Source organism: Natrix helvetica, assembly GCF_964273705.1.
Source record: "Natrix helvetica genome assembly, chromosome: 2".
Classification (NCBI taxonomy): domain Eukaryota; kingdom Metazoa; phylum Chordata; class Lepidosauria; order Squamata; family Natricidae; genus Natrix; species Natrix helvetica.
Window position 1 is genome coordinate 234,030,328 of NC_138552.1, and position 13,013 is coordinate 234,043,340.

Sequence of the window (13,013 nt, forward strand, 5' to 3'; positions counted from 1 at the left end):
AAAAACCTTACTTTTGTGTTGTTGGTGATATTTACAGCCAGAATGTTTAATTGATAAAAATTATCTGCTTCTATTACCTAGAATGAACTCCCTTGGAAGAACATACAGGTTGAATGATCATTTCTTTTTTCTAAGAAAACAAAAATTCATTCCAGCATTCAGAATAGACCGTTGAAATAATGAATAAAAGAAAGGTTCATTTTTTTCCCAATAAGTTGTTTTTACTGTACATTTTGTAGCAAAAGAGGAAGGGCAAAGAAAAATTTTTGATCACAGGGATGCCATTTTCTAAAACTTCAAATAGGAAACATGACGGAAAACAGGATCAAATACATAGCCATGTCACAATATATCTCTGAGCTGAGCTTTTTTTAAAAAAAACAAAAACAGAGATTGTATATGAGTGTTCTCTTCACCCTTTTACAATTCTTTTCAGCACAGACCCTTTGAAAAAAATAAATAAATAGTGTGCAATTTCAGAAAGAGCTCCCCAATGGACAAATCTTTGGGAGCAAATAAATACAGAAAACGATTCTGAATTATAGGCTGTGGCTCTAAAGGCCAACATTTCACTTCTGCCATGGAGTAGTGCTTTGGGAGGACAAAATTTGTGCATTCACAGCTCTTCCAGATCCATTAATGTGTTTGATTATCCCTTAAAAAGGCATAATGGGTAGCCTCAAATGGACAAAGGTTTCAACAAGAAAGACAAGCATGTGAACATGATGTGGGACAAAGAGAGACTATATAGCACTGTTGAATCTGGACCCCTCCTAGTCTACACTGCATTTTTCAGAGCTCATGAGGAATATTCTCATAATCAAACTTGGAGTTTCATGTGATGCTGGAGATTTCATGCCCTTCTTTTGACTGACATGATGAAATGCCAATTTGTGGTATTTGATATGAAGGTATGGATCTCCCTCCCTCTTCTAATATTTGTGAGTCGGATTTTTCTTGTTTGTTGATTAAATAGTGATTTTGGAATCTTGGTCAGAAAGAGGAACATTTTTCTCCTCTCTCACCCAGGTTATAAAAACTGAATTTCTCTCTTCTGCCCTGACACTAAACTCTCTTATATTCTTAATAATGGCCATCTGTTGGTGAATAAAAAATACTGAGAACTAAGATAGCATCTCAATTATTAATAATTAATTATTAGATTTTTTTTAAAGTTATAACAAGGGAAAGAAAAGCTGTGAATATGGACTGTTGGATTTTTTTTCTGGAGAGAAGAGAATCTTCAGGCAAACAATGACAAGATCTTTTCAAAATGTTGTTTTTAATCTTAATGTTAATTTGTATGTTCAGGGTTTCTTTTTCCAGATATATTGGTTATGTAGTGGCAGCTGAGGTTATTCTCCTGTTAGTTTTGTATCCACTGAATATTCACCTCAGACAATGAGAAAATGAAGACAAACACAATTATCCTAAGAGTTGAATAGACACTTCTTAACCAGCATTAATCCTCTTTCAATTTTGTTACACAGTTCACTGGGAAATCGGGATAGCACTGAATGTTTCCAGTGAATTCCTTGAGACATTCACACAGATATAAATAATATGTTGTGGGCATATCACCATCTCCTTACACACATGCACACATCCTATAAACCTCATCACTTCTTTTACTCCACTTGAATTCTTTATGTTAATATTTATTGACCAATATGTGACTGAATGTGTGTGTGTATGGTTTATTTTTCTTCTATCACATGTGTGGCCTTTTGAACTTGGTTATGCTTGGTAGGACTAAGAATGGAATGGAGGGCAATTTCTATTTACACTGTGCTTTCCATGACCCACTCAGAGCTCCCATAAGTTCCTTTTGATTCTGTCAGGTCACTGTCATTGTACTGTAAAAGCATACCATTCACTGACAAGCTACGTTTTGTCCAAATGTTTGTGATCTTTTTGGGGTAGTTGTAACACTGAGAAGTGGAAAAGTCCCCCATGTCAAAAGAATGGCTACGTTTAGTTTTACCCTCCAGTGGCAACATGAGGAGGCTGTGAAATTTGGATTCCTGCTGACCCAAAAGTGGCTCCTTGTCTGAGTGACGGACCACTATGGAAGTTCTTGAGTCTATTGTTTCCTCCTTTTTCTGACACTTCAGGTCCAGAGAGGCAAAGGCTCCCATGAGCCGATCAATATTGTGATGCTTTGATCTTGACGGGGGCCTCCATTTACTGGACAATGTGCCCTGCTCACTTTGGAGGCTATAACCATCACAGTCACGGCTGTTCATGGAACTAGAGGAAGAAGAGATGCTGCTGTGTGCTGACTCACAGTTAAACTCCATGAGTTCATTCTTTACCACAACTTTGGGATTCACTTGTGGCAGGACTCCATTCTGGACAGGTTGAGATCCATTGGTTTGAGAATAGACATTGCTAACATTGGCCATCTTGCCAGTATTGTTGTTGCAAATCTTGTACCGCACCATCAGTATGATGATAAATACCAGCAGAGTAGCCACAATGATGCCTCCAATGATTAAAATCATGGTCCCACCCAGAAACTGGCTGTGCATGGACTGGCACTGGGGATAGTCCTCTTTGGTGTAGAACTGGGCACAGCCTACAATGTTGGTAGCAGTGAGCGTTGTGGCAGTGTCATCCCACAGGGCCAGAACACAAAGATCATAGCCTGTTCCAGAAACCAGGTTGTTCACCACGAATGCTTTATTTGTAGCTGGAATCATCCTTGAAGAGAAAGAAAAGAATAGCATTAGATTAATTTGCAAGAGAAACATAGACTGGCAAGGCAGAGGCAACTGTGTACTTTAGAGAAGCTAAATAATAGCAATAACAGGTACAACATTTGAATTCTCTCTTTTTTTCACTTCAGAATACAAATTTAACAATCTTGTTTATTTCTGAATGCATAATTTTAAGCAAGTCACTCGGCCACCATATCTTGGGATTCCTCCCCAAGGTACAAGAACTGGTCCTTAAAAGATTAGTGGTTAGGTAGATCACATATTCCAACTTCCTTGTTTGTATTCAGTCTGCATATTACAACTCATAATGCCTGGAGTCCCGAATTGACAAAACACAAGCATTCAGAGTACAAAGAAGAGACATTACTTCAGTTTAAAATCGAATAAGATTATCAAAATATGCATTACAAGCTTTTATAGCAGATAGGTTATTAGTGGAGATTGTTTTCTTTTGTCTGCATTTTTAATTGTTTCAGCATTGTATTAGATGTAAGCTGTCAAATCTGCTGGAGTGGGCACTTACAAGAAATCAAGAGAAATAAATGTATTTGTTTGTTTAATTTGTATGATGCCTGATTTCCTATGACTCTGGGCAGCAGAAATAAGGTTATGATTGCTATATAAGTTTGTAATTGCTATACCCTTCATATAATCTTGAGGTCAACATTACCTTCAAACCATTTTTCGATGATTTGGTGCTTCTTATGAGATACAGGGAAATCATAGCCTCCTGCCAGAGAACGCCAGAGGGAACTTTCCTCTCCAGAAATGGAAATGTCTAAAGATGACAAGCTCCTTCCCCCACTCCCCACTCTGGCATCACACCAGCCAGTTGGCAGAGACAATGCAGGCTTCAAAAACACAGATTCAGTAAACTTGTTTATATCTATCAGGCAAAGCAGTTTTCCCCCCTCTGGCCAGCTTTCAATCATTTATTGCATCTCTGTCTGCTACATGCATAACAGGAAATGGCCTTCATGGGGATCCTAAGAGCAGTTCTTCCTGAATTGCAAATAAAAGAAGACTGCCTGCGCCTCCATAGAAATGAGTGAGCACAGCTTTTATTAGTTCCATACCAGAAAGCATTTGTAATATTTGAAGAGCTTTGAAGGAACCCATAGAGGCACCTATAGGAAATAAACCAGAGGTAGGAATTGAGATAATCTTTAGTGTTAGTGTTTTATGTATATGAAGCACCCAAAGGAAAACTATCTGAAAATTATCTGCATAAGTAGCCAACATCATCAGTAAGCACAAAATTTTTCCAAGCAGAGGAACAGAAACAATTACAACATGTGGACATTGCTCACATCTAGGAATGTTAGAATATGAGAGCCAGGGATAAATAATCACCCTCTGCTTCTTGCTCCAAAAAGGAGACAATTTGCTCTTTGATGACAAACTTAACAAAAGGTTCAGTTTAGCCCCGAGATTTAACATAGTAGTTTCTTAGTTATGTGACACAGATGTTTGCCTTTCAATACTGGGGGGAAAACACACTGAGTAGAAAGAAGAAAATTCTTCCTTTTCCACAAAGCCCATTATAAGTAAATGTCAGCTTCAGGTTATCATATGAGTGGAACACAGATTTGTAAGTTACATTTTTCATAAGAAAGACATTTTCATGCTATGCCTAACAGCATGTCTTGAATAGTAGCAGCTAAACATCCATCTTTTTAATCAATTAATGTGTTTCCTTGTATCAAACCACTCAGTGGTGAATCAAGAATATTTGGCCCTTGGAGTGGATTTGTTTTTTAACATTTCTCTCCTCCATTGGTGTTGCACTATGTCACTGATTGACAAATAGCTAATTACCAAATGACCAGCAAAGACTAATTAACTCCAAACCTACAGCTGACCTTCTGGACAGTCTCCTTCTCATTCCCATGTTACTAGTCAATACACCCCAATATTGCTTATACCCAAGACAGACCACCATAGCCTCTTTGTCCTTGATATGATAGTGGCACCACCACAAGTTATTTCAAAGGATGAAAATGATGACCCTTAGCCTCTTATAACTTGTCCAATAATTATTCTGTGCAAGAATATGAACCACACCATACTAGTAATAGAAAGGACCCTTTTCTCCAAAGGGTCTTATTGTTATTTTACTTATTATTTGCAGTCCAACTTAAAGAATTAAAGTTCCATTTATTTGCTCTGTCTTACACAGATTACTTTTAAGTCCTCTTTGCAGCACATGTGCTATCAATTAAGAACCACTGTTATAAAATATCCAGTAAAATATGTCATTCTAGAATAGTGTTTTTCAATCTTGGCATTTTCCAGATGTGTGGATTTCAGTCAATAGAATTTCCCAGCCAACATGAGTGTTGCTATTGATGCTAAAAGCTGAAGTCTACACACCTGGAAGCTCTCAAGCTGGTAAATACTGCTCTAGAACTTCTGAGCATAGAAAAATTAAGGGCACCACAATTTTGTTGCTGAAGCAAGGGAAAAGGAAATCTTCAACTAAGAAAATGACAAATGTGGTCACTGCACACAGAACCTTATTTATTGGTTGACTGCATTTCCCTCTTGGTTCCAAAAGCCATTGCATAATTTCCATCATTACCATACAAGGAAAGTAAATATGATGGTGTTTGTTCCCCAATTCAAAACTAAAAGCTTCTTGGTAAAGTAATATTTGATATATATTAATTTTTCTTATCTAAACAAGGTACCTGGGAGCTACAAATATACTACCTAAAAGAATAAATTCTATCTATTTTACATAGAAGAAAATAAACAAGGAAAACAGCTGAATATCACATGAATGAATGAGAAAGAACAGTCAAGAAACTGTGATAATCACTTTTCTTTGAATGTACAATAGTAGTATTGGATGTGAAAATAGGGACATCTAGATTTTAAAAGGTAAATTACAGATGGCCTCAAGAAAATTCATCTGCTGAGGACCACATCAACATACCCATTTAACTTTCTTCGCATTGGTATGAAAGTGGTTTGAGATTGTCTAATTCTAGGATACCTCGATCTTATCAGGGCTCCAAGTTCAATACTACTTTTATTCCAAATTTATAGTAACAGAATCTTGCAAATCTCCCATATCCCTCTCTTTATCTTCAAGTGAAATAGGGAGGGTTTGTTTTAGACATTTGCATATGTTACATTCCTGCCGTAGACTTTGATTTCTTTTAACAGAATAACAGAATTGGAAGGGAACTTGGTCTCTGTCTTCTAGCCCAACCCCCTGCTCAAATAGGACATTGAGGAAAGAAGAACGGAAATTGAGCACTCACAATTTCTGGAGACAAGTTGTTCCACTGACTAATTGTTTTAACTGTCAGGCAATTTCTCTTTAGTTCTAGGTTGGTTCTCTCCTTGATTCATTTCCATCAATTGCTTTTTGTCCTGCCTTCAGGTGGTTTGGAGAATAGGAGTCCCCTCTTCTTTGTGGGAGCCCTTCAAATATTGGAACACTGCTATAAGGTCACTCCTAGTTCTTCTTTTCATTAAACAAGATATACCCAATTCCATAAACTATTATTTATAGGTTTTAGCCTCCAGATCCCCTTTGTTGCTCTTTTCTGCACTCTTTCTAGAGTATTAATATCTTTTTTATATTGTAGCGATCAGAAACTGGCTGTAGTAGTCCTAGTGTGGTCTTGCCAATGCATTATAAAGAGATGCTAACACCTTACACAATCTTGCTTCAACCCCTTTTATCTGACTAGTGCCTGAAAGAGATTCCTCCTCTTGTTTCTGAAGGGCATTGACTCTTGTCTCCGCAACTCTCTATAATGCTTGGCTATAATGCTGAGAAAGATAGTAGGAAGATGATCAGATGTAAGGTAGAAGGACTTACAATGGAGATGGGTGCACCATTGGAAGACCTAAGAGGCAGGTAGGGTTAGGGTTAGTAATAGTAAGAATTGACAGTAATTTCATACACAGCATTCAGAGAATCTTAGGGATCACACTGAAATGAATCCACATTTTTTTTCTTAAAAAATCTCAATAATCTTACTATATATTTAATTGAGTGTTTTATCAATGTACACATCCATTGCACACTGATAAAACACGGGTCTCCCCCCCCCTTCCATTCAGTCTTTTCCAATTCTCTGAGATTACCTGCATGGGTCCCTGCCATTTTCTTGCCAAAGTATTTCAGAAGTAGCTTTCCCCACTTGCCTCCTTCCTAGGCTGGGGAGAAAATAATTAGCTTGGCTTTGTGCCTAGGCAAGATAGAAGTCATGGTTTTCCCATTTGTAGCCTTATGCTTTCACCATTACAACAAACTGGCTTTCAAAACACTGGTAAACTGACTTTATTCATAATACACATATTGCATGCCGGCATCAATATCGTTTTTTAGTATACATTTGCACAGCTGAAAAGCACTCCATGGATGGAATCTATATACAGTCATATGAAGAATCATGCCAACTACTCTTGTAGAGTTTCATTAGTGGGTAAATTTGTGTCTCTAACATGGGGAGATGTTAATAGTAAAAACTATGGGAGATTCATTGTAGGAACATTGAATGTAGGGCAATGCAAACGGAGAGAATGGAACGGGACTGCAGAGATCATCTCAAAACAAATTCTTTTTCCAGACACTGATGCAAATTGTCTACCATTTCATTGTCTAACATAAGGGTTCTCAATTCAAACGGTCCATGGCCTGTTAGGAAGTGGGACCGCTGAAGTCTAGCATTGGGTGAGGGAGTGAAGTTTCATCTGTATTTGCAGCTGCTCCCCAATGCTAGCATCATCACCTCAGGCCTCTCTCAGATCATAGATATAAGCCCTACTGTAAACATGTACTCGTCCCCATTTGTGGAAAAAATGTTTTCCATCAAACTGGTCTCTGGTGCCAATAAGGTTGGGAACTGCTGGTCTAACATATTTTCTTTGTTTCACTTTTTCCAACCTACTATTTTTCACTTATGTGGTCACAACCTGATTGACAGATTCAGCTCTAATTTTCTTCCCAATTATCTACCTTAATTATGTCCCTATGTCTGACATGTTTTCCTTTCTGAATTCTCAGTATTTATCAGTATGGGCCAGAAATAGTTTAGACTTGCACTGGAGACCTAAAGTAAGTGTAGTCAGCCAACCGTGCTTTCGTACCAATCTGACAGGTAGTGACTGTTGGCAATTCTCACTCACACAAAATCACATGTAATTCCTGGCAATTTTAGTATGGATTATGTGTTGAGGCTTATTTGGGCATTTTAGATCTCTACAGTTAGATTGCATAGTTAAGAAAAATAACCTTAAAGGGATTTTTTTTTTAAAAAAAATTAATGGATTAAAACTAAAATAAAATTATTGTTTAGAATGCACAGTGGAGGAATCAACAGTCAACAGAAACCTGCCCACATACGGTAATTTTTAATTGTTCTGTTCCTGTAGATTATACAAGATTTTGACAAGGCAATTGAGCTCATCATTTGAGGCTCTAGTGTTGGAGTCACCAAGGAGTCCAGAAGTATGATTGTGACAGGCTACCATAGCAGATGTAGTGGAGGTAGAGAGATGTTTGTGTTGCTCTCTCCCACTCCAGCTGGTTTCTAAAAAAAATGAATAGGTGTGAAAGACAGCTCAATATTTCTTCTGCCTCTGAGGCTTCTCCCCATTCTATCACACTTTGAATCTTCTCCCCTCTCCTACTCTCATTCTTAAGAACAAGTGAATGTCTGTGCTAAATTGATGTCAGATTTCCCATACATTCCAATTCTGATCTCTACTTTTGGGATGCTGTCATGCACCATAGGATTCAGACTTACTAGAACCTAATATAATGACTGAGATGTGGCTAATAAGCAAAAATGAGACCCGTCTTTGTGTGGGAGACACTATTGATGTGCATGCATACAGACAGACATTTAAGCATATATATATAATCAGGAGTGGTATTCATTTACCTTCCCTACCAGTTCGCAAATGTGAGCACGCACATGCGCTTTTGGCTAAAAAGGGGCCTAAATGGGATGCTATAGAACCAGGGTGGGTGGGCGGAACCACCTGCGATTTCCGCTACCGGATTGGGCGAACTGGTCCAAACTGGCAGGATATCACCTCTGTGTATAATTCATTAGCATTTCCTGCAGTGTAGTGGCAATTCAAGATATGACTTGCTCATATTAGTGTTTTGTTTATTTGTTTGTTAGATTTATTGCCCTTTTTTTCTAGAAAAATGGCTTTCACTTTGTCCTCAGAAGAACAATTCATGGCCTGCGACAAGAATGTGTGGCTGGCTTGAATTTTTACACCCAAAGGGAGAACTAAACTAAACAGTATGAGCATGCAGAGTTTCGAAGTATTGAAACTTTGAAAAAAGAACCCTCTTGACGGTAAACTGCAAAACAAAGTGGTCACTTGCTTCTATCTAAGCAGTGAAGCAACCCACTTTGCTCTTGGAAAATGGCATTGAGGATTGAAGATTGGCCTCATCTGCAAGTTCAGATGATGGAATGCCTCACTGGTCCTCTGCACTGAACTGAGGGCATGTTACAAAATTCGGCATTGAACCACAGAACAACCACTTCACACACATACCTGCCCTTCCCATCTCATTACATGCACCTGATTTCATCCTAGAAAATGCTTTCAGGACTAATAATTTGGTCAGTAGCATTTTATCTTTATTAAAGTTAACTACTTGAATTATGTTCCTTACTACACGGGTCTTCTCTTCCATTCTTTTCATCAACACTTTCCTCTTTCTTAATATCTCGGTTGTTTCATGGTTCATATAAAGGGTCAGTTGCACATTAAGGATTTTTTTATTTCCATCCTAAGTATAAAATTAATGAGTATTCCTCCCTCCAGCCCACTGAAGAGTTCTTAAACAAGTGTCAGGTTCCTCTCCTTACCTCTACTGAAGTGTGAAACTAACTGCTCTGGATTAACTATGATAATCCTTTTTTTAAAAAAAAATTCATACAACCTGCATCCGAGACATGAATTAACTGTCCTGTATAATTCTTGCTGAAGTTGGTGAGAAAGTTTATGCCTTTTCTGGTTGCTTATGACAAAAAAAGCACTCCATGATTGTTAGAGGTGCTATTTCATCTCCTTTCTGAATTTATAATCTATTATTATATTCTGTGCAAACTGCCAGTACAGATTTCTTGAAAAAGTAGGGCTTATTTTTCATTCTGTCTCTGACATCTGCATTCTAGATGAACTACTTTCCCCTAAATATCACCTCTGTTTTCTTTCCATCATTTTCTGCAAGGTTCTTTTGGAAATAAAGCAAATCCTTTTTTTTTTTTTTTTGCTACTAGAGTAAACACTATGATTTCTTACCTAGTTTGCACAGACCTATGGATGAATAAATCTAGATTCATTCTGCATCGGTTTTACATTCCTTCAATCATATTTCTATTCCATCTAATATCCTTGTTAGCTTGCATGTGCATATTTTCATAAAATGCATAAAATATGAAACTTTTCTCAGCAACTTTATTTATGTATGCAATGTTTCTGAGCATTTTTGCATTAAAGTTCTACACCAAAGCCTGTGCAATTTGGGGATGTTTCAAATTAAATAGCTTCCATTAAAAAAAACCAGACTAAAACAAATCCCTCTATCCCTCTATATGCCCAATGAAAAAAATAATTCGATTGTGACCACAGTCCTATAATCCTTCTGAAATTGACTTATAAAGCTTTTATAATGCCCATATCCACATCAACATAACATCAATGTCCACCAAGCCTTTGTATTTTTTGCCTTTCCTTGTAACTGATGCAAATAGCTGGAGGGAGATCATGAGACCATTTAAGAATGTTTCCCCTAATAAGAAAGTATCCTGATCTCACACAGAAGGACTATTTGTATAAGGAATCATCTGCCTACAAAATTGGCCATGTTAGCATCTTTACTGGCTCTCTTACTTATCTTTTATAAGCTCCCAGTTTTCCATATTAAGCTACCATGATCACCCATGCATTAATCTATTGTTTTTGATAGATGCCACATTTGCTTTTCTCAGTGACAGGTTAATTTTCTCAAAGCAAACTTTACATATTCAAGCATAAACAACTAAGTAAAGTAAGTATATTAAGCAACAATTCTATTTTCCATGTTTCTTTTCATGGAGACATTATCTTATTAAGCAAAGACTAATGCACCTACTGTTGCTATTACAGAATATCGAGATAGCAATGGCACACTAGATGTTGCACAGATGTGACATGATCCCTCCCCCGAGTAGTTCTTAAAAGCCAGGGAAGAAAACAATAAGCTGAAGACAAAAATAAAGTACTAATGACCAAAAATGAGTTAAATGAAATAGATAAACTAGATGAGACAGACTACGTGATCGTACTGTGATCCAGGGCTTTAAGAAAAAAAGGGAGTTTAGAGACTTATGAAGTATGGAGAAGTGATAGAAATATGCTTGCTATTTATCTTAATTCTGAGCTGAAAAAAGTTCTTTAAAAAAAAAACATTTCTATAATGAAATCAGTTTTTCCACTTTGAGCATTAGATTGGAATGGCAACATTGTTGTGATCCACAGATACACAATTCAATGGCCGACCACTGCTAACCATCCTGGGTTTTTGGAATTGATTGTCTGGTAATCTCTCTCCTGGAATAATCAGCATATAATCAGCATATAACCATTTTCATCAAGGTCATAAACGGAAAGAAAAGATATAACCTATCTACACTTACCATTATTTGCTTTAAGATTAAATATCAAGGGAAGTCATGTTTAACATTTATAGCTTTGCTGTCCCTGTTCAGCTGAATGTAGATACCACAATTTAACTCTACTTACTTGGAAAGAAATGTGCAACAATAATCTAACTGCATCTTGAACAGGGGAGATGTGATTCACCATCATAAACAATAGATTTGGAATGGATAGTTATGAACAGATTCATAAATGTCTATTGAAAGAGGTGTCAAAAGAGGAGAAAGTGCAAAGCCATGTGAAACCTCAGAAAGTTAGCTGCAGATAGTTTCATAACAAATTGGTAGATCAGTGTTTCATGAATCAAATTGTTTCACTATTTATTACTAACTGATTGCTTTGAGATTCAGAAGTAGAGAAGGATACTTTAACCACATCTAGTTTCTATTTCCTTTGTACTTTGTATGCATGCCGACTGGAAATGTCTTGTAGGTTGGTTGGAACTCATAGCTTTGATTTCCAAAATGTGAATGCATGGTAGAAGATTACGTCCTTAAATAAGTTTAAGTGCCAATGTAAATGATAACTTGCTTCTTCTTTTAATATGTTTCCTCCTTCTCAAAAGAAAAGGGGAGGATTGACAAAATTAAACCCACTCTGTTTCACTTCCAGCAAATTACCTAGTCTATTTCTCCTAGGTTCCAAGTTACTGCAGAAATCACAGCAAATTCACACTGGCAAAACAAAGTTTTGTTAGTTTACAGTATATGTAATAACATGGGAGACACAGAGATTATTATAATCAGTGAGTGATAGCCTTGCCCTAAATCAAATGATTGTTCAATGAAGACACCAATGGTTGTCACAGCCACAATGTCTTAAGGCAGTGGACCCCAACCTTTGCAACTTGGCAGTCCGACTGGGGAGGGAGAGGGGACCTGGGTTGCATGAGCACATGATGTACATGCGCAGCTCCACTTGCATGGTGGACCAGTGTGCATGCTAGCTCAAGTGGAGCTGTTTATTCACAAACATGACAGCCTACCACTTACACCACCTCATTCTGAATAGACTCCAGCCCAATAGTGGGGTGTAGTCCAGGGATTAGAGACCCTTGTCTTAAAAGACAGAGGGCAGAAGTTGTGAAAATTCCTGTGCATAAAGGGAAAACTTTGGGTTGATGATTCTGCCTACATATTAATTCCACTCCATTATTGCTAAGTCTCATCCTGAATGATATTGGAAGAATCTACATACTATCTGACTTAACCTAGTAAGTTATTTCTTTTATTTAGGAAAGAACTCTATTTCCTTATTAAAATAACATTTTTCTTTATAATGTAGTTCTTCCTATCTAAATAGCATTTGGCATCAATTTTCCCCACAGAATATACTCTTGCTGTACGTGAGATGCCACTTTATGTCAAAATAAGACTTTTTAAAAACCAGTTTTAAAAGAGCATAACTTAAACCTCTCTGTGTCAATTTCTGTGAAATTTAATACACTTCAGCTCCTTATTAAATATATGGCTCATGTTGCAATTTCATTTAACTGAGCTGAATTTTTTTAAAAATGTCAAAGCCATTGTTAGTTTTCCTGATCCAATTTTTTTGGGAAGACAGAACTCATTTTTCTGAATCATACTGTAATTCAGGCATTGG

At 37.1% G+C, this 13,013-nt stretch overlaps 1 protein-coding gene across 1 annotated transcript in view; it reads right to left on the reverse strand.

Annotated features, from left to right (window-relative positions):
• Nucleotides 1–210: 210 nt before the first annotated feature.
• The window catches only part of LRFN2 (leucine rich repeat and fibronectin type III domain containing 2), a 338,082-nt gene continuing 325,279 nt past the window's right edge, over nt 211–13,013 (reverse strand). Inside the window, exon 4 of the mRNA XM_081939982.1 lies at nt 211–2,703. Coding sequence (XP_081796108.1) covers nt 1,782–2,703 — 922 coding nt within the window. The 3' untranslated portion in view covers nt 211–1,781. The remainder of the gene's footprint in view (nt 2,704–13,013) is intronic.